The sequence below is a fragment of the Aptenodytes forsteri genome, unplaced genomic scaffold (genome assembly GCF_000699145.1).
Source record: "Aptenodytes forsteri isolate BGI_AS27 unplaced genomic scaffold, ASM69914v1 Scaffold404, whole genome shotgun sequence".
Lineage (NCBI taxonomy): Eukaryota > Metazoa > Chordata > Aves > Sphenisciformes > Spheniscidae > Aptenodytes > Aptenodytes forsteri.
The window spans coordinates 1,313,316-1,341,206 of NW_008795629.1; the positions used below are offsets into that span (position 1 = coordinate 1,313,316).

The window sequence follows — 27,891 nt, forward strand, 5'->3', positions numbered from 1 at the left end:
GGGAGTGGGGGGGAGGGGGGGGGGGGAGGGAATAAAGGAAAAGGATAGAAAGGAAAGCAGAGCCATCACGTTCTTATTACCTATAGTGGGAAAAAAAAGACTTGTTCTTGCTTCCTCAGCCACAATCTCCTCCTTTCAGGCCTCATGTCTGTAATCTTCTTGTTGTGTGGAGATCTCCACTGTGCCTGTATTCCTGTGCATCCTGTTCTGCTGTGTAGTAAGAGCAAAATATTATTATTATATAGGTTCAGCTGTAAATGTTTCCTGCGGTATCCTGTAGCATCAGACTAGTTGCTGTTAGGCATGCCAAAGGTGTCCCTGCTGTCTTGTTTTCAAAGTGGTCTGACAATACTATTTCATTAGAAGCCAGGCAATATTTTGGGATGAGTACAGTGTCCAGTTAGCCTTTTGCTTTTAAGCCTAGAAAATCTGACTCTGATTTCTGTACAAGTGTTTGCTATGTTACCTGCAGAGCATGGAGACTGAGGCAGTGGAGATTCATCCACGGTTATCCCAGGCTGGCACAGTATTTCACGGTGTTATGGATGTGAAATCCTTCGTGCGAGGAGCTAACAGCAGGGGCTTTGTGACCCTTCAGAGCAGCGGGTCGCTGATGCAGATATAGGAGCTGTGCTGGAGGGAATAGGAAGATGGCTGTGGGTTGCACGCTGGTTTATGTGGCTCGTGTGCTTATTTGTGTAGCAGGTTTACGCCTCTGTGTGCAATTTCAAGAGCTTCTATTTCCTGTTCATGTGAACGTGCCTGGCCCCAAGCTGTATTACTGTTCCTTGTCCATCTTAGCGGGGACATCTTTCTTTTCTGCTGAACAGGATGAGAATGGAGATGGAGCCAGGGAGCTGAAGAACATGAAGTCAGATCGCATGAAAGTGCTACAGATGGATGTGTGCAGTGACCAGGAGGTGGCTCAGGCTGTGGATTTTGTGAAGAGGACCCTGAAGAAGCCAGAGGAAGGTATGTGGGGATCTTTGTATTTCCTGCACAGAGCAGGCCGTGCACTGGCCAGGTCGTTCCCTCTCTGCACCACCAAAAGAGGGTTAACAAGCCTGGAGACCTGTGACGGTGTGTGGCTGGCAGTCAGGCAGTGTGGTACCCAGGTCAGTGAGGAGAATTGTCTTGCTGTTGATGTGCTGGCCACATGGAAAGAGACCAGGACTGGCTGGAGGATTAGGCTCTAACTCTACATCCTGTAAAAAGTGATGAGTGGCAGCAAGCCCACAAGAGCCTGTGTCTTTCTCCTTGAGTGTCTGTGAAGGGCATAGGATGGCCAGAGCCTGATCCCCTCCTGGTGCTCCTGCTGCAGTCTGGCTCATACAGACCTGTCTGTAGTGACCCTGCTAGTGAAGAGGTGACAGGCCCTGGCTGCTTACTGCTGTCCCCTCTGCTGTGCTGGTACAACCTGTTCACGTAACTGAGTGCTGAGCTGGAGCACAAAACTGACCTGCCCCCAAACCTGGATTATTCTTCAGCCAGGTCAATCCATGCTTTCAGTTTGCCATGCGACATCCCAGAGGTGATGTGAGGCAGGATCCAGGGTGGGCTTGGCATAGACTACCTTAATCCACATGCCACCTTAAGCATGAGTCCAGTTCATGGACCCTCAGAGCATGTGAAAGAAGATAGAAGCCCCTTCTGCATGCTTCTTTCCTTCTTGGAAGTGGTTTGCAGGGAGGTTGTGAGGCTTCTTGCTCTGCATAGGTTTCTCTGCAGCCTCTGTGCAAGTAGCAAGCTGGACAGCAGCTGTAGACCCAGGCTGAGGGTGGACTGAAGTTTCACATCTGTAGCTCCAGGACTTAAGGGTCGTGTGGTTGCTCCTCTTGAAGTTTGGATGAGACTGCCGTGGGCCTGTCTTTGTTCACAGCAAGTATAAAGCTAGTAAATAACAATAGCTCTAATCTTCATGCAAATTACGTGAGCACACCCTTCCTCCTAAAACAAGCATATGAAATGTAACCGAGTTATGTACAAGCTCTGATCCCACACATGTTCTCTCTGCATGATTTTTCTTCCTACACAATCACCCAGCCCTCGTCACACATTTCACAGCTTCTCAAGCTTTTCCTGAAGAGCCCAGCAACAGCAGTGGTGGCACAGAGCCATTTCCCACTGAGTGAAAGCTTGTAAGGGACCATCTCTGTTGCTTCTATAAATGCGGCAGTGTTTGCAAAACCATGTGTGCAGCAGGGACAGAGAAGTCTTGCATCCTTGATCAGCAAGTTGGACTGGTTCCTCCTGCTCTTGAGAGCCTTACCCTGTAAGGTTACCTTGTTTGCTCCAGCACAGTGTGCAAAGCAGCAAAGGCTTCTTTTTAGGCCCATCAGTGCGACTGAGTTTTGGGGCTTGCCAATAAGCAAGTGTTGAAACGTAGAGACTATTGAGACTGAGGTGCCTTGCACAGAGGTGCTTGTTGCTCACTGAGTGTGGCCCCAGAGGAGCTAGTGCAGAACAGTTCTTGCGCTGTACATTTATACCTCTTCTCTCTGTGCTGTGTACATAAGGCTAAACTCATTTCAATAGGAGTGCCCCTGTTTGTTTTCAGTCTTAAGCAGTTCCTACTGTATTGTTGACACTAAAGCAATAATAGTGATAAGGCTCTGCTCAATAAACACACCGCTGTCCAGCAAGCAGCCCTGTGACCGGGTACTATCAGCACTTTGTTCTGTACGTAACGTGACTGATTGGTGAGCAATGAAATTCCAAGAATGAACTATTGTAAATAATGTTTTCATGAACGTCCCTGAATCTAACCTTGTAACCCCAGAAATGGGAAATCGTTGTAGAGAAACTTAGAATCGGGAATACTCTGCAGAGGTCAGTTTGGGACTGGCAGTTTAAGTCTTTTGTGGTCTTTGGTAAATCACTGCCAAATTTGCTCTGCGTAGCTGCTTGTTACTGGTGAAGTTACACCATCAGATGCCCTGTTTCCATGGTCCTCCTGCTAGCGATTAGAGCCTGCTTTGCAGCAGCACAGGGGACCCCCTTCAGGCTGAGATGCTGTGGTGGCTGCCAGATGAGTGTGAATTTCGGAGTTATCTTGACCTATTAAAGCTGGCAGCTTCAGTAAGTACAGTAGCAACAGGCAGAGCAGGAGTAGATCTTGGGCAGAACAGGAGTAGAACTACCTGACTGCAGCATTTAGAAACTTGAATTAATAAAGACGGAAGTAAGGATATGTGAGCAAGAGGTTTTCTTGGCTTTTGCTGCAGGCCACGACTTAGCTGTTATCCCAGCTAAGTTATCCTGGGGCTGTGTGGCCTGGTGGGGATTGGGAAAGGGTTGTTCTGGAGGAGGACAGAGCTGCAGGCTAGTGAACTGGAGCAATATTCACCACTGTCTGTCAGAGATAGGTGTGCAGGGCAAAAGGGTTGCTGGGATCACCATGTGAGAGCTGGGAGGTATGGGAATGGTGGCAGCTATAATAGGCAAATCCGTTCTGGGACAGACCATGAGGGAATGGTTAATGCACTGTTATCACTAGGTAGGACGTGACCTTCTCTGGTCTGCTGTACACGGCTGGTGAACAGTCTTCAGGGAAAATGAACTTAGCTGGGAATGGGGCAGAGTTACTAGGGCCGGTGTGAGAGTAGAGAGCCAGTCTAGCAAGGGCATGTTGGTGTTTTTAAATGCACCAGGAGGATAAATTCCATTGGTATTTGTTGGGCAATGGTAGAATATTGCAATTTGCTTAGAGGGCTGTGTTCAGTACAATACAGTTACTCTCTGACCATGAATAAATATGGGCTGGAAGTTACTAAAAGACACTCATACATCAGGGCAGGGAAGCTATGGAGCAGAGGCAGGGCAAACAGCCCAAAAAATTTTGAGAGAGAGCTTGGTAAGTTTTATCAACAGGGTGGCATGACGTGGGTGCTTTTGATAGCAATGTCAGAGCTCCCTGGACATGAAGACTCCTTCTTAGCCCTGTGTTTGCTCTTGGTGGTAAGAGGAAGGTTAGGGAGTGGAGAGGGGCCCCGACTCCAACTGAGTACTTATACAGTGAAAAATAACTGTGGTGTATGGCAGGACATCTAATGAGGAACAACTCTGTTATCTTGTTCCAGCTCTTCTGTTTGTTCCTCCTGCAGTTTATGGCTGCGTAGTCCTGTGCTTCAACAGATTCACAAAGTACAGACTCAGTCCTACAAATGTTTGCCACTGGGACTCCTGCAGTAATCACTTCAAAGGGTCAAGTTCTCAGTGACCTGCTAGGTCCTGGACGTGTAAGGGGCTCAGTGCAGAAGCTCTTGGTAAGTGCAGTCAATTTAACTTTGACAAGACTGCATGCACAAAAGACATTCATTTTTAAATTCTAGTAATTTTAAGGGTTGGTTGTAAGTTTGCCATCTTCTGCTATAGTTAGGGTTGAGGGAAACCAAATACCTGGACTAAAATACAGCAGCTGTTAATCGGGCTGTGAACTTGCAGATCAATTCCATGCACTCTCCAGAACAGTGAGTCAGAATTGTGAAGGGGATTTAGAAATCCAAAATATTTGTTTTCCTTTCCCTTTTTTTTTTTTTTTTTTTTAAATTGAGGGAAAGTCCAGCCCCATCCAAATGGCAAAAGCCATGATAAAGTCACTGAGTGAAGACAAACCTGGGATTGACAGGAGGCATAAAAGAGTCAGCCAGATCCAGCTCTTCAAATCCCCAGGACAGCATTTGACCTTAGAGGAGACATTCAGGGAGGCAATGCTTGTGTGACCACATCACTCTCCCTGATGTTCCAAACTAGCCCCACTGGCTTCACTTCTGGTATACCAAGAGTGTATTTCGTGTCCTTACTGGGTTTTTCTCTACAACTTTTTTCTACAAAAGTGCCCAGTTCTTTGTCAAGGGGTGGGGTTGGGTTGCTTTGAACAACAAGGAAGGCTTCTTCTCTGCGACACTCTTCCTTGTTCCACTCTTTAACCATGTGTTTGTTAGCAGGTCTGTGGGGCCTGGTGAATAATGCTGGTGTCTCGACCTTCGGAGAGGTGGAATTTGCAAATTTAGACAACTACAAGAAGGTGGCAGAGATCAACCTGTGGGGCACCGTGAGGGTGACGAAGGCTTTCCTGCCCCTCATTCGCAGAGCTAAAGGTACGTGCTGGGCAGTGTGGCAAGACTCAGGGAGAGCTTTTGCAGCGCAGCGAAGGGATGTAGCTACAAATCATGACTCAGACTGTGCTTCGAGGAATGCCTGTGCAGTCCAAGGAGGGTGTCTGAGGCATGCAGGCAAACTAGACAGCAGGGTTCAACATGCTGTGTAAGCATTTGGTAGTACAGGCCACTCTTGGGCAGTCCAGGCACCTATGCAGCAGGTGCTATCTTAAACATCCCAGGATATCAGAGACCTTTGTGTAGTCCTGGCAGATATGACACAGGACTCCAGGCCACACTTTAGAAAAAGTGACTAGAGGCCAGACAAGATAATCCTGGCTTCCAGAGTCCACCAAGTGCTTATGTTTGGATAACTGAATCTTCTCCCTTCATGTTATTCGATTCACAGATGATTGCAGAGTGGTAGTGGTGGAATAAATGAGAGTCAATAACAGCCATTTTAGATATCTTACAAGACAACAGTATTATCAAAAGTCTTTTTTTTCTTTATATTAAAAAAAAAAAGAAAGATACGTATGAGCAAAACTCTGAAGAGCTTCTTTATTTAGCAAGTGTGGGAGAATGCTGGCACAGCTGTGCTTTAAAATAAAAAAAAAGAAAGATACGTATGAGCAAAACTCTGAAGAGCTTCTTTATTTAGCAAGTGTGGGAGAATGCTGGCACAGCTGTGTGTTCTGTGAGGACAGAAAAAGGTTATATTGAGAAGATTGCTCAGATACCATTTCGAGAAAGCAAGTACCCACTAAACAAGCCCCATCTCACTACAAAGGTAGCTTACCCATCAGGTCAGCAGGTGGTTCTCACAGGCCCTCCAAGCTGCACTTAGGTCTGGAATGAGAGAGCAAAGCCGCCCACTTGTTTCTCAGCTAAAATTTCAAGCTGCAGAAGGGTGTCATGCTCCACAGCTCTGAAAATCCTCTCTGTAAAAATAGCTGGTGAGATTTCAAGGGCCTGTTTGTAAGTGCATCTGAAACCATAATTGCACATGTCTTGTCTTGGGGAAGGACAGAGCCACCCACAGAGGAGTGACCACTGCTGTCACTGCCCCTGGGCAGTGCATGATCTAACACAAGCTGCCAGAGCTCTGCAATTGGCCTGGCACGGGCTGCTGGTGGGAGTTAGGACAATTGCTTTTCGCTGCCCCATAGACAGCAGCATGTCGAGTCTCCTCTCTGTTTGTCCCAGGCATGTAGCACTCTAGGCACTCCTGGCTGGCCAGCTGGGTGAGCAGGCTGTGCTGCTCATGCTGCAGGTTCAGAGAAACCTCTGCTGGTTCTCTGCCATCCAGCTCGGCTCTAGAAGCATGTAGCTGTGTTAGGCAGAGTGGCTGCAGATGAGCTGTTGTGCTTACAGAAAGAACCAGAACGTTTGTATGGCATCATGCTGTGTTGTGTGCTTTCTAGCTCGTAACACTGCTAGCTGGGAGCCTGAATGCTTCTCTAGCAAGACGCAGGAGTGGGGTGCACTAATGTGAGAGCATACAGCTAGTAGCCTCAGAAGATCTGGGTACTCCCCTACTTGGAAATGAGGAGGGAAATGTCTTGTATGCTTTGTAAATCCTTTTTAATACAGGGGCAGGCATGTGTACCATCCATGGAGGAGGTCAGAGCAGGGGCTAGCCTTGTTTGAGTCAGGAGAGAAAGGCTCCTTGACAGGTGATTTGGATGCCTCTTCAAGATTCAGATTTTACAAATCAGCATCATCCAACAAAGCACCTTTTTACTGGGATGTTCTGGCTGCTTCTTCTGCAGCCCATCATCTCTCCCTGCTCTTTTCTCTCTAGGCCGTGTGGTGAATATCACAAGCATGTTGGGACGGATGGTGAGTCCATCTCGCTCCTGCTATTGCATTTCCAAGTTTGGGGTGGCAGCCTTCTCCGACTGCCTCCGGCAGGAGATGTACCGCTGGGGTGTCAGAGTCATCCTCATTGAGCCCAGTAACTTCGTGGCAGCAACAGGCATCCTGACAGCAGACAGCATCGACAAACAGGCTGAGGCACTGTGGAGTGGAGCCGGCGACACCGTGCGGGAGGACTATGGGAGGGAGTATTTCACTCGCCACGTGGCCCTGATGAAGTCCTTTGTTAACAGTGGCCTGAAGGACATGTCTCTGGTCTTGAATGACATCACCGATGCGCTCACTTCCCCGTGCCCGAACAACCGTTACAATCCCATGGAGACCTACTGGTGGGTGAGGCTGCAAGTCATGACTCACCTGCCCACTGCCATTGCCGACTGGCTTTACATCCCCGGAGCCACCCTGTAAATGGCCGTCCTTCAGGCATCCTTCCAGTGCTTGTACGTGCACACAGGTTAGAGCTGACTTAGTCAGGGCTGTTCTGCGCCCGTTGCTGATGCATCTCCCCTGTAGATGCATGTGCTTTCACTTTGTGTTATGGCTTCAAGTCTTGTGTTGTGGGATGCTGAGAACAGCATGGCGCCTTTGATTTTTTTTTTTTTTTTTTTTTCTAATTCTTGCTCTTTGTATTCCCTGCTGTCCTGATTAAAGTTGAAAGGTGTTTTGACTGTGGAGGAGGCAGAGGAAGGTTAACATAATGGGTCAAATATGTGGCTAGTGTGATTAGGTCAGCAGAGTTCTCCCGGTGATAAATTTGGCTCATTAATGGGCCCTTGCTTTTCCTTACAAGGACAGGCTGCTAATAGCAGAGCAAAGCTGTTGCTATGAGATGTCTCGAAGGGAGAAACTAAAATGGGAAACAAAAGCAGAGTATTCCATTTGATTGAAAATGGGTCAGTCACAGCCTTCCATTGTTTCCATGATACTGCTAGGAAGCTCTGCTGCGCTGTGACTGTCTGCTCTTTCCAGGGAAACAGCAACACTGCCTCTAAACAGCCTCATTACCTAGCTCAGGGGGGTCAGATCCCTGCAAAGAAAGGTTCTTCCCTCCCAGCACTGTGGCCAGGAGGTGCCAGCGCCAGCAACTGCAGGCAGGCTGGGCAGGGAAAAGCCCTTCTAATAACGAGTGAGGTCTGAGCCATCCCTCGGTCAGTCCCTGTGGATGCTGGGACTTGCAGCCTCTCTCCACCCACTGCTGATGAGCTTTGTGGGACAGGGTTGAATCTGATGTAGCAAACAAATTTGGCTCCTTAGGGTACCAGTGCCTGAACTACTCAACTGTGGTACAGACAGTGTCCAGCCGTCCCCATGCTTCCCTCGTGTCACTGCCCCATGCTAGGCTCCCTCTTGCTGGTGAGGGAGCTGCTTTTGCTTTCCCAAATCAGTATTTTGGTTTCATCCCCCCTGCACTTGAATAGCGACAGGTCGCTGTGCAGCCAGTGTTGCCTGGCTATGAGCTCTGGAAGGGTGCTTTAAGTGAGATGTTTCTTTTTTTTTAATATTGCACAATGAAATTTCCATGTCACACATGATTGTCCCCTCAGAGAACCTCCTGATAACTGGTATGAGCTGTACTTTTGTACAGTACCCCCAAGGGTGTCTCCTGTTGGCCGTATACAGGGATTTCAATGATTTTTCCAAGTGCTGGGGCTGCCTGGCTTCATGCCTCGTTCCCTCTGTACCAGTGGTGACCACTAGTGGAGCAGCCAGCGGGCCGCGGGCGCTGCTGGCCAGGCTGGGACCCTACCCTCTTACTCTAGGGACCAGCTTTCCCTTCCGCTGCTAAACTTTGTTCTGCTGTGTCCTATGTGAGATTAAGTGGCTGTGAAAAGAGCTTATTGTTTGCTCTTTCCTCATCTGTCTCTGCTAGCTCTGACTTGGAAACTGTGCCGTAAACTTTTTATAGGCCGCTGGCTGTAAATGCTTGGAGTCTGCATGCAGCCGTGAATGCTGCGATGCCTGAGGAGGAAAGCAGGCTTCCCTTGGAGATGCTGTGGAGGTAGCTTGTATTAAAAGTAACAACTACTGGAAATGCTGGCCGTGCAGTTCTTTTCTCTTCCAGATCATCGGCAGATGGAGATTGCCTGGGGTCCAGGACCCAGAACGATCCCACTGAACTGCAGCTTAAGCAGTGTTGTAATCACTTCTGCCCCCTGCACTGTGAAATGTGAGTAATGTTAAGTAGCACTGATTTGCACAGAGAGAAAAATAAACTGTGAGATTTGTAAAGCACATGTCTGTGTCTCCAGTGCTCATTTCTACGTTGGTTTTCCCACCCCTTTGAATCTGAGGTCGGCATTTAATTGGGCACAGTAATTAAGGAGGTGGTGGTGGTGGTTCAGCAGGTAGTGGGTCTGTGGAGGCTCAGTGAGAACTGCCTGGAGCAGAACAGGCAGCACAACCCATTTCATTAGCAGAAGGCAGCTAGAGAGGCCTCTCTGCAAACACACACGCCGTCAGTGTTTGTATTTCATGTGGTTTCCCTCAAATGACAGCGTTGAGAGAGTGGTGCTGCGCATTATTCGTTGCCTCAGCGCTTTGTGTGTAACTAATCCAAATGCTACAGCTGCCTGATAATGAGAATTAGCTCTTCTCACAGACAGAATGGAGACTTGCAAGCCAAGAAGTGTCCGAGGCCATGCAAGGACCTCGTGGCCAAGTCAGGGTTAGGATTTCACAGCATGTGAAGCCCTTCCTCTGCCCACTGAGAAGTGCTCCGGTGAGCTGTCATGCCTGATCTGGTTTCTGCCTGGGTGGGGAGCTCTGGGTGGATGTCTTGGGGCGAGACGAGCAGAGTGCTGGTGCGGGAAGAGCACGTATTGTGTTTCTGTACAGTGCAGATGATCATGTGAACTCTGAGCCAGCGGAGCAAAGCCAAGATGACCGAGCGGGTCCCTTCCCATCTTGAGCTTCCGGCAGCCGTTCAGTGTCCAGTGAAAACTTCGTTCTGAAATCTGTTCCCTGAGGCAGCCAGACCCTTGTTTCGCACCATAGTGTTGCATTAATGCAGGCATTGAGGGCAGATCATTGTCTTGCTGGTGAGTAACAGAGGGAAGAAATCTCAATTCCATTTGACAGCAACCTTCAAAGCTGGAGGATGGAGGAGACAGAAGGAAGTTCAGTGAAATCCCCTGGAAGTCCATGCTCATTGCTGCTGTGGTATCCTACGAGGAGTTAGGCTGCCAAAGGGGCCTGTGGCTTTTTTTTCAAGGGCCAGCTGCTGAGGCCGTGGCAGCGTCCTACCTTTTTCTGCGTGTTTCTCACAATGCTTTGGAAGGCAGCGATGGTACAGCTCCTTGGTGCACCCTTTAGCCTTTGTAAAGTGTTTCTGTTTTCCCTTTCAGATCAGCATCGTTCTCTACGATGACACTGGGAACCAAGGGGGGTGGTCCTCTGTGTGCCATGTTTGCTCTGGTTCAGCTTAACACAGCAAGGGGTCTCCCAAGCAAGCACTGTGAGTCTGGATACTCCAGAGCAGAACTTCAGGTTCTTTGTCTTGACCAAAAACCAAGTCCCAAACCAGTGGCAAGTCCCAGTGTGTGTCCCAGACCTCATGGCACCTGTGGTTCCTGGTTTAGCCCCAACATGAAACCTCCGCTGGCAGCAAAGGGAGAGTTTAGAAGACAAAAAGTTTATTGCGGGTGAAGTGAATAAAGATTATCTCTAAAAGCCAAGAGAAACCAGAAGTCTCTTCTGAGTGGCAAGAGCTGCAGAGGAAGTGGTTCATTTCAGGCAGAGGCGAGAAGCAGCAAGTTGCTATGGAGATCCCTCATTGATAGTCCTGTATGTGTTTATCTCTACAATGAGCTACACAGAGGATGGGAATGTATGCTTCCTCTGGGGTTTCAAAAGTCGTTACCACTGTCACGAGTGGCTGACGTCCTCGGTTTGCTGTTCTGATGTGGCCGAAGATCTCAAACGGTTGCAGAGCTGGCCAGGAGGCGTGCTGTACCAAATGTGAGCTGTGTGGCGTTACTGGGAACTGTGCTCGACAGTCTGCTGGGCTGACGGGTAAGACCCAGCATTTGGAGGAATGTTTGTAGGCAGTGGGATGTGATTTCTCTTAGATAATGTTGACCGCCAGGATATTTCCCCGTGCCACTTTCCTCCCAAGTGGTGGCCCTGTAGGTGCTGTCTGGTTAGTTAGCACTGGCAAAAAAATAAAACCACACAAGGGATGCTAGAGTTAGCAGAGCGGCTGCTCTCCTCTGCCTAGTGGGCCCAAGCCAATGGATACTCCTGTTTCTGGCCAGATGATGCATATGACTGACTCGCGGCGTGTTGGCACTGTCTGCTGTGTAACCTGTTGCTTTGACACATGGGATGGAGTCGATAGGTGTTCGGGGAAAGTTTAGGATTTGAGAAGCACTTCTTGCGTGTCTGGCTTTGAACCTGGGGCTGAGGAACTGCCCACGGCCAGAAATGTTATTGAGAAAAGGAGGCCAGTGACTGCAGTGCTTTCACACACAGCAACGGCCCTGAAAACAGGAGGGGAGATTACCCAGGGCAGCTCTCCTCTGCTCCAGGTCAGGGCCTTACTTCTGCTTCTGTGGTGGTGCTTTCCCTCCTCCCAAAGGTCTCCATGTGGGGACACGGTGCCTCTCAGGTGGGCTGCTTCTCCCGGAGCTCCTTGTCTTCCTTGAGAAAAAAACCCAAAAACACCAGCACTATCAGTAGGAAAAAATTAAGTGTTAAACATGTCAAATGAAGATTAGGAAGCTGTGCTAAAGATCTCTACAACAGCCACAACAGGTCAGAAAGGCCGCTGAGGTCCTGCCTTGCACAGAGAGATGCTGGCCCAGCTGCTCTGCCAGCAGCCAGGGCAGTGCATGGGAGCAGGACGCCTTCGCAGGCTTCCTGCTTCTGCAGGGAGCTCTGCTCATCGGCACCCAGCTCTGCAACAGTGCCACCCAGTGCACCCTGAAATAGGAGTCTTGCTTAGCATTTTAGAAACTTTAAGACCTAGGAAGCCCAGGATGGGTTCATCTTTCTAGCTTGGAGAGCCCCCTGAACGCGATGGTGTCGCGTAAATAGCAATGGCAGCACCTGTCCTTCTGGCTGGGGTTTTGAAACATGAGTTTTCAGCTTCTTGTGCAACCACAACGCTGAGAAATGTCTTAGAAACAAACCTAAACCGATACCAGAAGGTTTCTCAGCCAGCAGCCTGAGCCCTGGTGCTTGGAGAGATGCTACGAATAGCATGAGAATTTGTAAGTCAGCTCCACTGCCAGGGCCTGGCCTGGAGCCAGATACAGTTAATTCATTCTTGGCAGTGCTGGAAGGGCCACAGGGATGCTACTGATAAAGCCGTATCGTCCTCTCCCCTGGCACTCCATCAGGGAGCAGGCCTGTGTCTTCACCTCAAAACAGTGATGTGAAATAATACTTTTTTCCCTGACAGAAGCTTATCAGGAGGCACAAAGTGGCTGTGCACGCGGGTCTCCTGCAGCATGCAGTGCCTTCTCTTGCAGTGTCTTGATAGTGAAGCAGCTCTTCGGAGCACTCAGCAGGATGCGGGGAGAGGGGTGCAGTGACCTGATGAAGTGTGCTGTGAGCACATCTCCCGCTCCAGGCACGCGGGCAGCAGTGCTGGTGCAGAAGGCAGCTCTGAGCACAGCGGTCGGCTGAGTCAGTGTTCAGGTGCAGTTATCACGCACATGATGCAGTGAACATGCAGTAATTCACTTCCCTCAGGGTGGTTTAATTTGGTTTCCCGAGGATGGTTTGCCTCACAGCACTTTTGGCCAACAGAGCAGTAACGGGTCTCTGCCCACTCCCTTGCCCGTGAATGTGCAGTATCACTTTCCTCTGCCCTTAACAGAGAAGCTGTTTGTATTTTGGTCCCGTAGGTATGGTCAGGGAGGCATTTTTCTGGTCTCTTCTGATAAAGCGCATCGTTATCAGGGTATCCTTAATGAAGGAACCCCCGCCACCACGCAGCTTCGAGCCCCAAGGAATCAACATGGAGAAAGAGTCTGAAGTTTTCTGGCTTTTTGGAAAAATAGCTGTACTTTTAAGAGTGAGGGTTTGTAAGACTCGATGGTACTGCTACGCCATTGCCAGCTTTGCAGTTTCATAGCCCTTGCGTCATGAAATTGGCCCCTATACCGTGAGTTTTATGCGTTTGCTTTGAAGAGCACATGGTGACATTTGGTCTGCCTACCAGTTCCTTGCTCTTGCCTTCCCCTGCGCCTGCCTGCTCCTAGCCAGCATGGCACAAGGTTGTCCACCCCCTGAGCATGGCCCCTTGTATGAAAGCTCGCTCTCGTGCGGGACCTGGCAGATGATGTTGTGAAGAGCAGTGAAGTTTCCCAGTCTTTGCCAGCTCCAGCACACAGCCGGAGCAGCTTTGGTCACCTGAAAGTCTAGCAGATCTTCCTTCGCTGTGTTTGCCAAGACATCGATAAAAGTAGAAACAGGTAAAATGAAAGAAAGAATTTCCGCTTTGATTGTAGAGAGGGCATTCAGCAGAGTAACCAGGTAAGAGCTGGTCTGTTTTAATGGTATAATGGAAAGACTTTTGCCTAGGACTGAGATCCAGCACTTCTGGCCCTGGCGCTGCCACTGGCTCGCTAAGTGTCCTGAACAAATCACTCTGCCTGCACCAAGCCCCCTGACCATCCCAGCCATCTTTGCGACCACCCTGCCCATGCTGGAAAGCGGAAACCCAAAAGTATACATTGCAATGCAATGCAGTGCTGTGTGACTCATTTTATTGTTATAACTGATGCCAGAACAGGTGTTATCCCCCTTCCCATAGGCTGAATTACTTTTTGTGGCAGAATAAAAAATGTGGCGTCTCCAGTCTTCTGCGTGAAAGCTGCTACAAGTGGCTTATAAAGTCCTCTGAATTTTCATAGCTTCAGGGAGGAAGGTGCCAGGGTTGAGGGCAGACATTAACACTGTTGTGCTGCTTTTAAATGGGCACCAAGGTTAACCATCACCCCACAGGCACCTTGCCCAGGGACCTTGAACTGCACCTGCGGGGAAAGCTCTACATCGACTTTTACCGTGTAACTCCAGGGCCCCCCTGCCAGAGCGATAGTGCTCCCGGGGTGCTGGTGGTACCTCTCACCTTGTGGGGTCAAGTGCTGTAGGAGAAGTTGTTTTCCTGGTGGGACTTTAACTAGCGTTACTATGACAAACAGTCAGCAGGCTGCCAGCACCGCGCGTCCTTGCGTCTCCTTCCTGGTTTCTGCCTGCTCAGGGGTGTTGAAGCATTTGGAGCACAGCAAAGCACCTTCCCTTTCCCACTCTAATGAGATGCAACCGTTGCTTCAGGAAGCATGACTAACGAGGGAGCTGGCGGGAGAGGGAATGCACCCTGATAAGGCCCCACGGCTCCATTGCCTACTGCAGGGAGGGACGTGGCAGACCCTGCGTCCCACCGGAGAGATCCAGTGGGTGTCTGGAGTATGGCTATATGGCTCCTCTTCCTATGGAAAGCAGTGGATGAACGCTTGCACAAGTACTTATGCCAGCAGCCCTCCAGAGAAGAAGATGGGGATCAAGTGCTCCAATACAGCCAAGATGCACTTTGATAATGGGAAAGTGCCTGCCAAAAATCTGCCTGGGGACTCGGGCAAGGCTTTGAGGTGGCACTCTCCATCTTTAAAGAGGACGAGATAGCGCAGTGGCTTGGCTCTGTGGCACGAGGTGGCTTAAAGGAGGTGCAGGACAGAGTCATCCGGTGGGTGCAGCGGTCTGTCCGACCCGACAATGGGCTCCAGCACTGACTTTTCTCGGGGCCAGCACTGGTGTGGGGGTGGTGCTGGTGCTTTTACTGGGAGCTGCTGCCGCACCACATGCACACGCAGGAAGCACCTCTCCTCCCCGTCTTCCTCACATACTCTCAGCCCCCCACACTAAGTCCCAACCTCATCCCCTCCCTGCACGTACTCTTTTGCTGCACACCTTTATCGACAAGCGAGTCCCTAAGACTCTGTATCCCCAAGAGCACATCTGGACCTTCTTTTTGCACCACTGGCACTTTTCCACCCCTGAGCCACACATGAGCTGCCTGGTTCCCTCAAACTTTGGGGACACTTATACCAGGTGGCCCCTGCCCACCTGTAGCACCAACAGGAGCAGGAGGTCATGGCACTTGGCACAGCCGGGTCCGGCTCCCACTCCGGGCAGCTCTCCCTGCCTGCAGGCACGGGCCAGGAGCCGGCTTCCAGCTCTGTCTGTGCACGGGCACTTACAGACTCAAAATCAGTCCCAGGCTGATCCATCGCATCCCAAGGAAGTTCCTACACTCCTGTACATCTGTCCTGGTGTAAGAAGCTTTTGCTCTATTCCATGGGTAGCAACCATTTTGCAAGAATAATTATGTCTGGGAATGCAAGGAATGACATCTGTTGTCATAAAAATTCAAGATAATTGGATAACGCATCTGTTGTCTCACCCCAGGTCTCTTGACACTGAAATACATGCCTGGCTAGTATCCCTGGGGTGCAGCACAGATAAAACCATTTTTAACGCTGTCTAAACTAATCATTCCTAAAATCTCCCAACTTGTTTGAATGAAACTCACTATGAATGGTATCTCTGTGCCGTTTCAGACTGTAACTACGTATTGAATCAAAGTCAGAGCATTGACCACTGAATTTATGTTATTTATTTTCTGTATAACACCAATTCCAGTCTAGCAAACACTTAGGCCTGTGTTTCAATGCAAGGCATGTGTGCTCAGGCTCGGTGGCCTCAGTGCGGCTATTCATGGGCAAAGCCAAACACATATGCCAGTGTTTTTGCGCTCTGCAGCCTGCGCGGAGGGATGCGACTTGCTCTTTCAGACAGGGGATTCTTAAAATTCTCCTCTGACCTGTGGTGTGAGATTGGGGGCTCAGAGACGGGGGTTGGAAACACTGTGCTGGCTGGTGGAGAAGTCCGTCAGGGCCAAAGTACCACTCTCAGATCTTCCTGGTGCATACATAAAACACATATAAACCATATATAAAACAGCCTTGAGGCATAGAAATGAGGGGATGTCTGAGGCCACCCCCAAACTCCGTGTGTGATTCCTGAGCTCCTGGTACCTGATGCGAGTTGCTGACTTGAAGCCAGCTCCGAAGTGCTCCCGTAGCAGGAGAGCCTGCATCCCTGCTGAAGGGCTCTGTGCTTGGCTGGCAGGATGGCATAATCTGCAGGAGATTTCTTAATTGCATTTCTTAATGCAGTAGAGTCTGTTCTCTCTTTCCGTGAGCGGAGCTGCAGTCACCTACACATTGTAAATCTATGTTGCGAGGAAGATGTGGGTTGTATATAAGTCATAGAAAATATAATTGTGTAACTGCATTAACGCATTCCTGAGCTAAGGTGCTGAGATATGGTTTAGCTGCAGAAAATAGGGCTGTGGGCTTTAAATAGCCTTACTTGGGCATCTCTTGGACAGAGCTGGCAATGCCGTGAACAGATCACTGTGCCTCCTCTGGGAGAACAGAAAGTCCCTTTGCAGAAGGCGCTCTCTAAGTATGTTTAATGACATTTTTTAAAGCCTTTAAAATACGTCTCAGTATGCTGGGGGCTGCTTAAGGAGTCCAAAAAAAAGCATCATGAATCCATGGGGGAATGTGGGAGCCATCCTCCGAGAAGCGGGATGCAGAGCACGGCAGCAAGCACCGGGGTGCCTGTTTGGGCTCGGCTCGGCGGGGTGCAGATGCACCCGTGCGAGGGGGGAGCAGCACCCTGAGCCGAGCTGCAGCAGCCAGGGCCCCGCAGCGCCCGCGGCACTTAAATCTGAGCAGGCGTTCACAGACAGGGGCCCACGGGAGTCTGGTGTCAGACGGTGGGATCTGCTCCCGCATCCACTGGAGAAGTCCTACTCTGCCCCCTTCTGCCGTGCGCTTCCTCGCTCCTCTCAGTGAGAACAAAATCTGGCTGAGCGCCTGCCCTGCCCGGTACCTAGCGTATGCTGTGATAACCTGGCAGCAAAATGCAACAACAAAAAATTTTTTACCTTATTTAGCAGCATAAGGCTGACCCTGGTGCAGGGCATTCCTGGAACATACTGAAAAGCCAGGATTAAGTGCACTGCTTGAACTCTGGTTTTTATGGTGAGCACATCCGCAGGGGTGAGATACCGCCAGGCCAAAGCTTTATCACCCGTCCAGCTCTGCAATGTAGTTCTGTCTGCAGAGACTTGCCTGCTGTCTCTTTTATACTTCTTTGTCCTTGTTTTTCTTCTCCCTGTTTTGTTTTTTCTACTTTCAGAAGAGTAGGGATCCCTCTGGCTCCTCTCTCCAGGGACTTGGGCCTTGGCAAGAGTGCCAAGCAGGTTGGGAAGCCTTCCTCAGAGCCCAGCCAGAACCACTGCTGGTCCTGCACGACAGGGTTTGTCACTTAAATAATATCTTTTTTAGTTTTCCAACTTCTTAAATCTCTCTCTTTGGTTTCTTGTGTTTTGAATACATAATCGGATAATTTCCAGGGTGGAGAGCTAGTCACAAATTGTATATACATGAATCACAACATCTTTCGTGCACTTGTCTTGGACCGAGTTCCCATATCCCAGAGGCCAGTTCACGCTTCCGGAGTCTGTTTACTTTCTTTGGTGTCATAACTGTAATTTGAAATTTTACACCATTTTGCATAAACAGATTTCAAAGCACTTTCCACCACTCCTAGAAACAGAGGAAAATTCCCACCTGCCTTCCCTTTCTCTGTCTTGTCTCCTGCAAGTTCATTTTTGTTTCTATATACATGTCGCAACTTGTCTGGCCAACCCAAAGCCCCATTTCCTTTACAGGAGGGAGAAAAACAACAAAAATGATCTTGCAGGAGAAAAGACAGAGAAAGGGAGGGAAGGCACCTCCTGAGTCGGGAAGAGCTGTCCATGCAAACAACGTCGTCTCCGTGGTGGGAGTCTCAGGACTCCCAGGATATCCTGGGTCTCAGGATATGGTGCCTCGACACTGCAGGTCCTGCCGAGAGGCTCCAGCACCGGGGCTTCAAAGGCAGCACGCCTGAAGACAAGATCTGTTCATGCAGAATGGTGCAAAATGGCCATGCCCACGGCAGCTCTCCAGCCCCCGTGCGTTTGGGTTGCTCAGACACCATCTGAAGATGAAAGCTTCCTCACGGGGATGGGCAGGGAGCCCTGGGCTAGTGGCTTCCCAGGGCTGGAGCTGGTGGTGACCCACAAGCAAAGGGTATGCCGAGAGCTCCTGGTCCTTGCAGTGCCTCCACCAGAGGCTTTTCCTGCTGGTAAGAGCTTGGGCAGCTTCTTGGCTGTCCTAAGCAATGTCAAGGATCTCATCACAGCGTTGAGAACATGATGTCACTCTGGCTGCTCTCCCATCCCATGGCAGGCGGAAAGCTGTTGGGGGCTTCTCTGCAGCTGCTGAAATCCCAGCTGGGGACACAGCATGGTAAGACAGCCTTTCCCTGGGGAGCCAGGTCCCGACCAGGCCTGGCCAGCTAAAGCTTCTCTGTTACATGGGTGCCAGGAGCTGATTTCAGGGCGGCCTGAGGTGCGCAGTTGGACAATCTCACTTCTGCACTAAGCCAGGTTGGCTGCAGGTAGAACTTCATGGGTGGTGTGGCACTGCCCTGTCCCAGCCCTCAGCTGGCTGGATTTTATCTGCAGCTCCAGCTTATTCTAACAAGGGGGTTTTCTTTGCTGGCAGCACCCAGCACCGTTGCCTCCTCTTGGCTGCCTAGGGCCAGCCGAGCCTTGTCTCTGGAATGGACAACTGAGTAACCCGAGAAAATCCCAGCCAATGTAGCCCATCCATATGTGCCCCCAACACAGTGCTGCCTTGCACCACGCACAGTGTGTGCCCAGCGCTGCCTCGCCCCATGCACACCCTATATGTGCCCTGCACGCAGGGCTGCCTCACCTGCCCACCCCTGGACACGCTGTGTAGCTCGTGCCACCTCAGCCTGTTAATGCTTTGCATCCACTCCTGCCTCCCCGTGTGTGCACGCTGCCCGTGCACCCCATCCGCACCCGCATGCGCCTCGCAGGCAGCGCTGCCTTGTCCTCCAACTCCTGCAGCACTTCACCATCCATGTGCTGTGCACGCACCCTGTACGCCTGCCTTGCAGCTGCCTCATCACCCAGAAATGTGGGGTAGGCTTCATTCTTGCATGAAGTGTTCAGAGCTGTCTGGTACCCCCCCACACCCCCCACACCCCCCCTCTGCTTCCCCCCCCACCCCCCCCACCCCCCCCACAGGCAGCGCTGCCTTGTCCTCCAACTCCTGCAGCACTTCACCATCCATGTGCTGTGCACGCCCCCTGTACGCCTGCCTTGCAGCTGCCTCATCACCCAGAAATGTGGGGTAGGCTTCATTCTTGCATGAAGTGTTCAGAGCTGTCTGGTACCCCCCCACACCCCCCACACCCCCCCTCTGCTTTGCCCTGGTTTCCCCCCAGCTCTCCTCCTTCCTGTCCTCCCACCCCTGCTCCAGCTTCCTGTCCTTTGATGTGCCTCCCCTCCTCTGCTCCAGGGCATGAACTGCTTACCAGGTGGAGATGACTTCTCTCCACCCCACAATTAGGTGCAATTATAAGGTTATGCTTTTCCCTGAACTCTTGCTCTAGTGTGCGTTGAAGGTGGACAGGCTCACGGGCGGAGTCCTGCTCCGGGCTAACGAGTGGCAGGACATGGAGCAGGGCCCTGGTCTGTGCAGGCGAGCGGTGCCAGTGGGTGCTGGAGGTGGGATGACAGGAGGGTCCTGGCAGTGCTGGGGATTGGGTGGCCACCGAACATGTTCTGGCCTGGTAGCCCCGAGCAGGGACTCAGCTGCAGGAGCCTGAGCCTGCTCCATTCCAATACAAGAGCAGCAGATACCTGGGTGCTTCCCGCTGTGGTCAGGCAGAGCCCAGAAATGTGCCCCTGGGGAAGGCGCAGCCAGCGCTTGCACGGAGACAGGTCCCAGCAGCCGGCAGCGAGCTCAGCTGTCAGCTCTCCTCATCTGTGCTTCAAGGCGTGCGGAGCCTTGGCACCCATGGGACGCCCCTTGGCTGGCAGCAGCCAGCGGAGGAGTGGGGCTCCATGCGCTGCAGCCCCTGGGCTTCTGAAGGTGCTGCCTTTGGCTGGAGGTGGGACCCCTGTGTCTCCTACTAAGACATAGGTTTGCTTCCACTGCTGTTGGTGCTGGCTGCGAGGGAGCTGATGGCTACAGTAAAGCCCACCCCACGTCATCCCCGCCCTCACTGGGGCTCAAGGAGTGTCAGCTGTTGACGTCATCCCCGCTTTCACTGGGGCTCAAGGAGTGTCAGCTGTTGGTGGCTCCTGGCTCCTCGTCACCTCCTGGCCACATCCCAGGTGAATGCACACTCCTGCAGCAGGTTTTGTGGAGCATTGCTGGGTGTATGCCTTGCTGCTCCAGTGTGAATTTGGCCACAGGATGCCGGGAGCCAAAACTGCGGCGCCTAGTCACCTGGGCACGTCTCTGGCAGAGCCAGCACCGCAGGGCAGCCCTTGGGTGCTGGGCAGTGCCTGGAGGCCAGAGTGAGCACGAGCCCCTCCTGCTGCAGCAGGGTTTCATCAGAACCGCTCCATCCAAGGGCACAACGCTGCCACCACAGCCAGGGAGTCCTCGCTCCATCCCGTAGGATGCTCCATGTGCAGATGTGGATACGCACACAGACACACCTCCACACGCTTGTTCTCACGCACACAGGGCAAATGCTCTGCTGTGGCCAAGGCTGGCTGTTCTGCAGTACTTTCTCCTCTGGTTGCTCTGCAGGATGCAGGCAGCCAAGCTCAGGAGAAAAACTGAGCTCGCTGGTCTTCTGTGGGGGGGGTGGATCTCACCTCCACAGTGCACTACAGCATAGCAGCACTCATACCATTCAGGTCAGGGCATCCGTCCAGGGTTTTTCTGATTCCTAACCTGTTTGTATCACAAGAGGTGCAGATGAATCTGGGGCTTGCAGAGTGTCTGCAGGACACTTCTGACTTTCGCATGGGCAGCCAGAGCAACCCCATCAGGGACATGCACACAGTGGCTGCCAAGCTGCTGAGGGAGCTGTGTGCAGGCAGGGAGAGCCCCTGCGTTCTCCCCTGCCCCGTGCCAAGCGCTGCTGGCAGGGCCATGGAGCAGATGCTCCCCCGAGCTCTTCACCCCCGGCCGGCGCTGCTGGGTCTGCGTTGGATGAGCCGTGCTCAGCCCCGATGGCCATCGAGGTCCTAGGAGCACCTCGGCTGTGGCCGTGTTTCAGGGCACACCTCGGCAGCACGGCCCCAATAAGGGACAGGACTGAGCTATTTGTGGCTCTTGGGCTGGCATTTGGGCAGCCAGGGGCTTGAGAGTGTGTGTGTGCATGTGTGAGGAAGGCACACGGTGCAGCGTGTAAAATCACACCTAGAGAGAAAGTCTCAACAGAGATTAGATTAAAAGAAAATGTAATTAAACACAGAGAGCATCCTGTCTGTTACTCAACTCTCCTTGCATAACTCTCAGGACCGGCTGTCTTCACAGATGGCTGCTCTGCTGTCAAAGTCATTTGCTGGGCACCTGTTGGAAAAACTGCCAGGTCAGCACAGTACTAATTGCACCGGCATCTTTCCCTGTAGTGAGATTTAAAAGTCTAGGGGAAAAATTGCTGAGAGGTCTTGCAGCTCCCCAGACGAGCCTGCGATGCCTCCCACTACTTAATCCTCCCCATGTACTCCTGCGAGTGACTGTGATGGGGACTAGGACATTGCAGTGGCCTGGAGGGTCTCCAGGGCTCAAGTGGTCCCTGGCAGAGGAGGTTGCACGTCCCCCCTGGGAGCATGGCGATGGCTGCTGCTGGGCCAAAGGGAGCCAGACAGGAGCCGCTGCTGTCGCCAGCCCCTCTCAAAGGCTGCAGCACTTCTCCCCTTCCCCTGCTGTTTGCACCCAGGTCTGAGGCTCTTGTGGGTGGCCGAACAGCAGAGAGCTCCGCAGCTGCGGAGCGATACCCAGACATGTGGGGTGCCTTTGTTTGCCTGGATGAGCAGCCAAGTTGCAGCCCATCTCCAGCTTCGTACCAGCTGCAGATCTAAGGCAGCTGACTGGCCTGCCAAAAAAACAAAATACGTCGAGGACCAGGGAGTGGCTTGTGCTAGTGCTGAATAATGATGATCCCAGCACGCTTATAAAACGACGAGGCGGAGAGCTCACCACACAGCTGTTCCTTGCAGCCCTAGTCCTCCGAAGAGCATCACTCCGCCTCATCAGTCAAGGTACGTTTCTGAACTAAGAGATTCAAAATGGGAACTCTGTTTGTGTCCGCAGCGGGGCCCATGCCCTGCAGCTGGAGACAGACTGGCCTTTTCTTTTAAACTTGGGGAAAGTGCTACTGCTGCTCCTGCAGAGTTTCTGGCCAGGGAAGCAGAGCAGCCCCGTGCTGCAGGGTCTGTAGGTGCCAACCTGCCCCAAGAAGAGCCTGAAGCACGTGGGCAGCATCCTGGCTCCAGGGGCTGCTTGGGGAGAGCAGCACAGCTCCCGCCTCTGCTCCGCAGGAAAACATGTCCTTTCCCTCCTTGCAGCATGCTTTTGGGGGACGGTTCATGTTTTGTTTGGTGCTGATTTGAGTCTTGACCAGCTTCCCCACCCTGCAGTGCTGTGCACATCCTGGCACACAAAGACACCCTCCCAGAGGCAGCTGCACTGTGCCTCCCACCGCCTTGCAGGGCCAGGCAGCCCTGGCACAGGTGGGGTTGTCCCTCTCGCCATGCAGGCTCCTGCATGTGTACGCTGCTCGCTTCCATGTCCCAGGGCCCCGGCTCTGCCCCGGCTCTGGAGCATGTTCCTTGTGCTCCAGCATTTTATAGGAAACATCTCTGCATTTCCCCTTGCCTCAGCTTTGGACAGATGACGATGCTCCTGCGTGTCCTCGGGCGTTTATCGCCCCTGCATCTCGCTAGGTGTCAGGTGTGGGTGAGGGGTACAAGCGCTCTCACCAGGCACTGCCTTGCTTCCTGCAGAGCTGCTGGGCACAGCCTGAGTACAGGCAGGGCTTGAGGCCGTGTTGGGCTGGGGACTTACTAGGCACAGTGCCTTTGTGCTCTTCTCATGATCCTTTTCTCCTTGCCGTGCCCCTGAGGTGCCCTGCTGCAGACGTCCTGTCTTTCTTGCTGTATTTCACACAGAGTTCTGCTGCAGGGTGGCCCCAGCTTAGCTGTTTTCCTCCTCTCCAGGTCCATTTTCTGCCTGCATCCCGGTGCAGCCATGCTGAGCACGGCAGTGCAGCTCTCGGTCCTGCTCGGCCTCCTTGGCTTTGGGAAAGGCCAGATGTTTCACATGGGACCATGCCCAGATCCACCAGTCCAAGAAGACTTTGATATCAACAAGGTGTGGAGAGCTTTCTGAAAATCTCACGGCGGGTAGAGGGTTAGGCTAAGGGGGCATGGGAGCAATGGCAAACTGCCTGAGTGCAGGGGGGGAGCTTGGCGGGTCCAGTCTCGACGCCTTGTGCCCGAGCTGCCAGCGCGGGTCTGCAGCCCCGCTAACCCCCCGCAGCCTCCTGTACCACGGAGGTGGATGCTTGAACAAACCGAGCAGGCGAAACTGTGCCAGCAAATGAGCCAGGCTGCTCTCCCTCAGCCCTCCTAAAAGTGTCTTTCTGGACTTTCTTTTATCAGTATTTGGGGAAATGGTACGAGATAGAGAAGCTGCCCTCAAGTTTTGAGAAAGGAAGCTGCATCCAGGCAAATTACTCGCTGAAGGAGAACGGGAAGTTCAAGGTGATCAACAAGGAGCTGCTGTAAGTGTTTGCGTTTGGGCTGTGTCCTCACCGCAGCTGTGGCACTCCTGTCACCTCTCTTGCTGTCCCGGGTGGTCATTTTTCTCCAAATTGCCTGTTTCTGGGTCTGGGGGTGCTGGGGGAAGCACTCTGTGATTGCAGTAACTCTGCCAGGATAACAGGCTTTGCTGTGGTTACAGCAGAGATGTGGGTCTCTGGTCTCTGCCTGTGCTTCCCTGGAGCTCAAGCAGGTCTCTCTCGTTGTCCAAGGTGAGTAGTGAGAAAATAGATCAAATGCACGTGGTGACTCCAGCGTGAAATAGCCTGGGTCTCCCCCCTGACTGGTTTGTGATCCCCAGTGATGGCTGAGAAGCCGGATGCCCCGGGTCCTGTCCCGGGGGGGGGTTACAGGGCTGGTTACGGGATGGCAGCCACCACCTTGTGCCCCTGCATGCTGAGAGGTGCCTGTGCCTTGTGCTCCTCTCTGCTCCGGAGTAAAGGGACCCGATGAAAAGGGGCAGGGAAGGTGAAGCACACGGGTCACTTTTACTTAAGCAAATATTAGTCAGCCTTTTTCTGGAGCATTTACCTTGCACTAGTAGTAACTGCTGTGTAAGGGGATCGGCAATTGCTGCCCATTTAAATCAGTGAGCAAAGTGAATGCACCGATTGTTCTCTTTATTATACTTGATAGTTTCCAATTATCCCGAGCTCTCCTGGCTTTTTGCATGGACAGATGCAGATATTAATTTATCTCTTTCCATCACCAGCCCCGGCTGCCATGGGGTGCTGCTGAATGAATGAGAGGGAGCGAGCAGTGAATGCAGCGCTGTCCCCTGCGCTCCTGGCATGGCATGGGGACTTTGTTCTGGCTCACAATAACAACAACGCAGCAACACATCCCTTGTGTCTGGCAGAGAGCAGCGTCCATGCCGCTCGCTGACCGCGCAGCACTGTCTCTGCAGCTCCACTGCTAGGGCAGCGCCCGGCAAACAGCTGACCATTTAGTTGCGCCTGCATTAATCTGTGGGAGATTAATCTGACTGTTGGTGTCACCACTTCAGCAGCTCAGTCAGGAAATATTTGGGGTCAGGTGTGCGCTGTGCACGACCTCTGCTGCTGGCAGTATTAGCTTCTGCTTCTTTGGGTGTTCGTGTTTCACAGGGAAGCATGAAACTTTCCTGCCTCACAGGCAGCATCCCGGTCTTGAGGCATCCAGGGAAATATGCAATTATAAGACGGGCAGCCCGAGTCGTGGGGCTTGCTGCCAGCAGGGCAGTGCTCTGAACCAGCAGCGAAACAAACCCTGGCTCACCAAGCAGGGACAGGTAATTTGTGTGCAGAGGAATGTGCTGTGACCTGGAAAAAAATGCAGGTGATTAAACAGATGTGATCACATGCCTTCTACAACTAGCAGGAGTTGAGCTGCTCCCTGGTACATCCGAGATTAGTGCTGAGATTGTCCCGTCCCACGCGGAGGGGTCTTCCTCTCCCTCTTCTCTGTCACTGTCCCCGTGGCACTGAAGCGCACCCCGCTGGCAGGGGCACGTGGGGAGAGGCACCCTGGGGTGCTGGGGTGGTTTAACCGGGGACAGCATTTGCCCCACCGCACCTGGCCCAGGACCTGGTGTGCCCTGGCTGCTGCTGAAACCGTCCCCAGGGTCGAGCTGTCCCTCTGGGGATGCTGTGGTTAGCTCGTATGTGTTTCAGCCACCTCTTGGCAGGTGGATGCGTCAGGAGGGATGATTTACTGGAAGCCAAAAAAAAAAGTGATTTCAAACTCACCTGATTTTATTTCTCACCTTGTCATTCTCCTCTTAGTTCCAATGGCAAAGTCAATGAAGTCGAAGGAGAACTCATGCACATGGATGTAAAGGAGCCGGCCAAGCTGGGTGTCCGCTTTAACTGGTGTAAGTGTGTGGCTGGGAGGCTCGCAGCCTCCGCCGGCTCCCCGGTGCTCGCCGGGCTCAGCAGCACTGTGGTGCAGGCATCGCGGGAGGGCCACGCCTGCACGAAGCAGGCACCGCTGCCATGTCATCAGGGATGCAAAATTAGCAAAGCAAGAGGCAAAGCTCCCGTGGTGACTTCAGCGCAGCACGACAGGGCAATGGCAAAGGGTTAGGAGAGACGTTGTGACCAGCAGGCAGTGGTGGAGCACCCTTCACCAGCTGATCTCAAAGCAAGAAAGATCAGCAGCATTACCGTCCCTCCAGGTCATTTCACAGATAGGGACAGGGAGGGTGGGAGGTGGGGGGGGCAGCCCCACAGCTGCTGCAAGGGCCAGGAATAGGCTTGTTTTTCTGAACACAGCGGTATAGCTACTAGCCCTCCCTGCCTCTGCTTACAAGCGCCTTTTAATAACCATTAATAATATGTTTTTGTTTGCTTTTTCTTCCCTTGTCAATGTAACACACGACAGGGGCCCGCCGAGGTGCAGTGCATCTTATTCACGTTGCACAGCACTCTCCTCTGTCCGCAGCGACACTTTGGAAAGCGAGCAGAAGTCTCCCCCTTGGCTCCCTTCTTATTCTGCTCCCTCACACCTTTTCCTTGGCTGTTTCGTAGCACTCACACAGACAGGTTATTTGGAGAAATGGGTGGAGCAGGGGTACTTGCAAAGGAGATACAATTATTGTTCACGAGCACAGCCAGACTTAATTATGTGCTGCTAAGGCATCACCCACAGCCATTTCACCCGCAGCGTGCGCAAACCCCAACCGTCCCCACCGGACGCGAGCCCCAGAGGACAGCGCCTGGCACTGCTAAGTGGGTCAAAAATAAATCCCGGGGCACTTACGCCTGCCTGATGGTTTGAAGCTGGAGTGGCTGTCCCTCATCAGAGCAGATGCTTTGGGTGTAGCAGTCTGATGGAGAAAAGAATTTGGCCCAGGCGGCTGGTGCTGGTGGGATGGGCTGAGCCATACCGATTCCCACCACCCGGGCTCCAGCTGGCTCCATGGACAGGGCACCCGGGGCAGCAGGTGGTGGTTCGTGCTCCTCAGATCGTCAGTGTCAGCTCCCAGCCCTACAGCTCCTTCCCACCAGCAAGCACCCTCACGCGGGTACGAGCTGGGCTGGCTTTTGTTGGCCCGGACGAGCTGTTCAGGTCAGTGTTAACTTTCCAGCATGTCCTTCCTAGTCAGGGCTTTGTGGCTTTCTCGAGTCCCTCTGGGCAGAACAAGGAGTCCTAATAGGCTTTTACAAATTATAGCTCCTTGTACTGACCACAGTTATGCGGCTCAGGAGCAGCAAAAGTGGGAACAGCACCAGGAGCCGTGGCTCTAGTGCTGCAGAGCAGTCCAGAGTCGGTTACCCGTGGTGTTCACGGTGCCCTTCTTTCTCCTAGTCATGCCTTCTGCCCCTTACTGGGTCATCTCCACCGACTATGAAAACTACTCACTGGTTTACTCCTGCACCAACATCCTCTGGCTCTTCCACATCGACTACGCCTGGATTATATCAAGAGCTCCCGAGATGCACCCAGAAACCGTGGAGCACCTGAAGAGCCTTCTCCAGTCCTACAAGATTGACACCGAGAAAATGATGCCCACGGATCAACTTAACTGCCCTCCCGAGATGTAACTCCCGGCACGCGGTGACACAGCACCAGACCAGCGATGAACTTTGTTGCTTTCTTTATTATCCATTAGAATTTCTCTATGTAACAGAGAAATGTAATAATCCTTTCGCTAACGGTAGTTTGCCAGCCCTGAGTTACCCCTTGCTGTCATTCCCTCTATCACTCTCCCCGCTTTCTCGTCTCACTCTGACTTTTGTAGAGTAACTGAGTGATTCAAAGCTAACGGGTGAAGAAAAGACGTGAAGTGCAGACGTGAAGCTCTGCTGTTGCTGTGAGTCCTCCAGTACGTGGATGGGAAAGGGTATGAGATGTGATGTGCAAGTACTAGTCCCAGGGGAAAACCTTTCATCGTGTGCTTGCAGGTTTGTTTCCCATTTTTGTCTTGGTGCTTCTGGGCCCGCCAGGAGTCCACGGTGCCTGAGCTACATCACGGGCACTGCCTTCCCAGCAGCAACGCCCAGACACGAGGGGTCGGTCCTGCAGCCTGGGAACTGAGAGTGGGGGTCTTTCATGTTTTCTGGTGGAGGCCTGTAGGTGTACGTTACTGCCAAGTCAGCAGACCTCCTCGCTAGAAATCAGATCTGGCCCTTTGTATTTAAAGTCTGAGAAGTCAAAAAATGTCCAGAAATTCAGCATCGCTCCATCCGCAGTGTCTGTACGTGACTTGCC

At 52.2% G+C, this 27,891-nt stretch overlaps 2 protein-coding genes across 2 annotated transcripts in view; both read left to right on the top strand.

The window, feature by feature from the left end:
- LOC103901511 (D-beta-hydroxybutyrate dehydrogenase, mitochondrial) overlaps positions 1-9,180 on the top strand; it is a 15,069-nt gene extending 5,889 nt beyond the window's left edge. Inside the window, exons 2-5 of the mRNA XM_009282415.2 lie at positions 831-972; positions 4,944-5,099; positions 6,904-7,431; positions 9,040-9,180. Coding sequence (XP_009280690.2) covers positions 867-972; positions 4,944-5,099; positions 6,904-7,385 — 744 coding nt within the window. The 5' untranslated portion in view covers positions 831-866 and the 3' untranslated portion in view covers positions 7,386-7,431; positions 9,040-9,180. The remainder of the gene's footprint in view (positions 1-830; positions 973-4,943; positions 5,100-6,903; positions 7,432-9,039) is intronic.
- Positions 9,181-22,071: 12,891 nt separating this feature from the next.
- On the top strand, positions 22,072-27,617 carry APOD (apolipoprotein D). The gene is made up of 5 exons (XM_009282335.2): positions 22,072-22,140; positions 23,098-23,251; positions 23,542-23,663; positions 25,464-25,552; positions 26,989-27,617. The coding sequence occupies exons 2-5, from the start codon at positions 23,129-23,131 to the stop codon at positions 27,222-27,224; spliced, it is 570 nt and encodes a 189-aa protein (XP_009280610.1). The 5' UTR covers positions 22,072-22,140; positions 23,098-23,128; the 3' UTR covers positions 27,225-27,617.
- Positions 27,618-27,891: the final 274 nt, after the last annotated feature.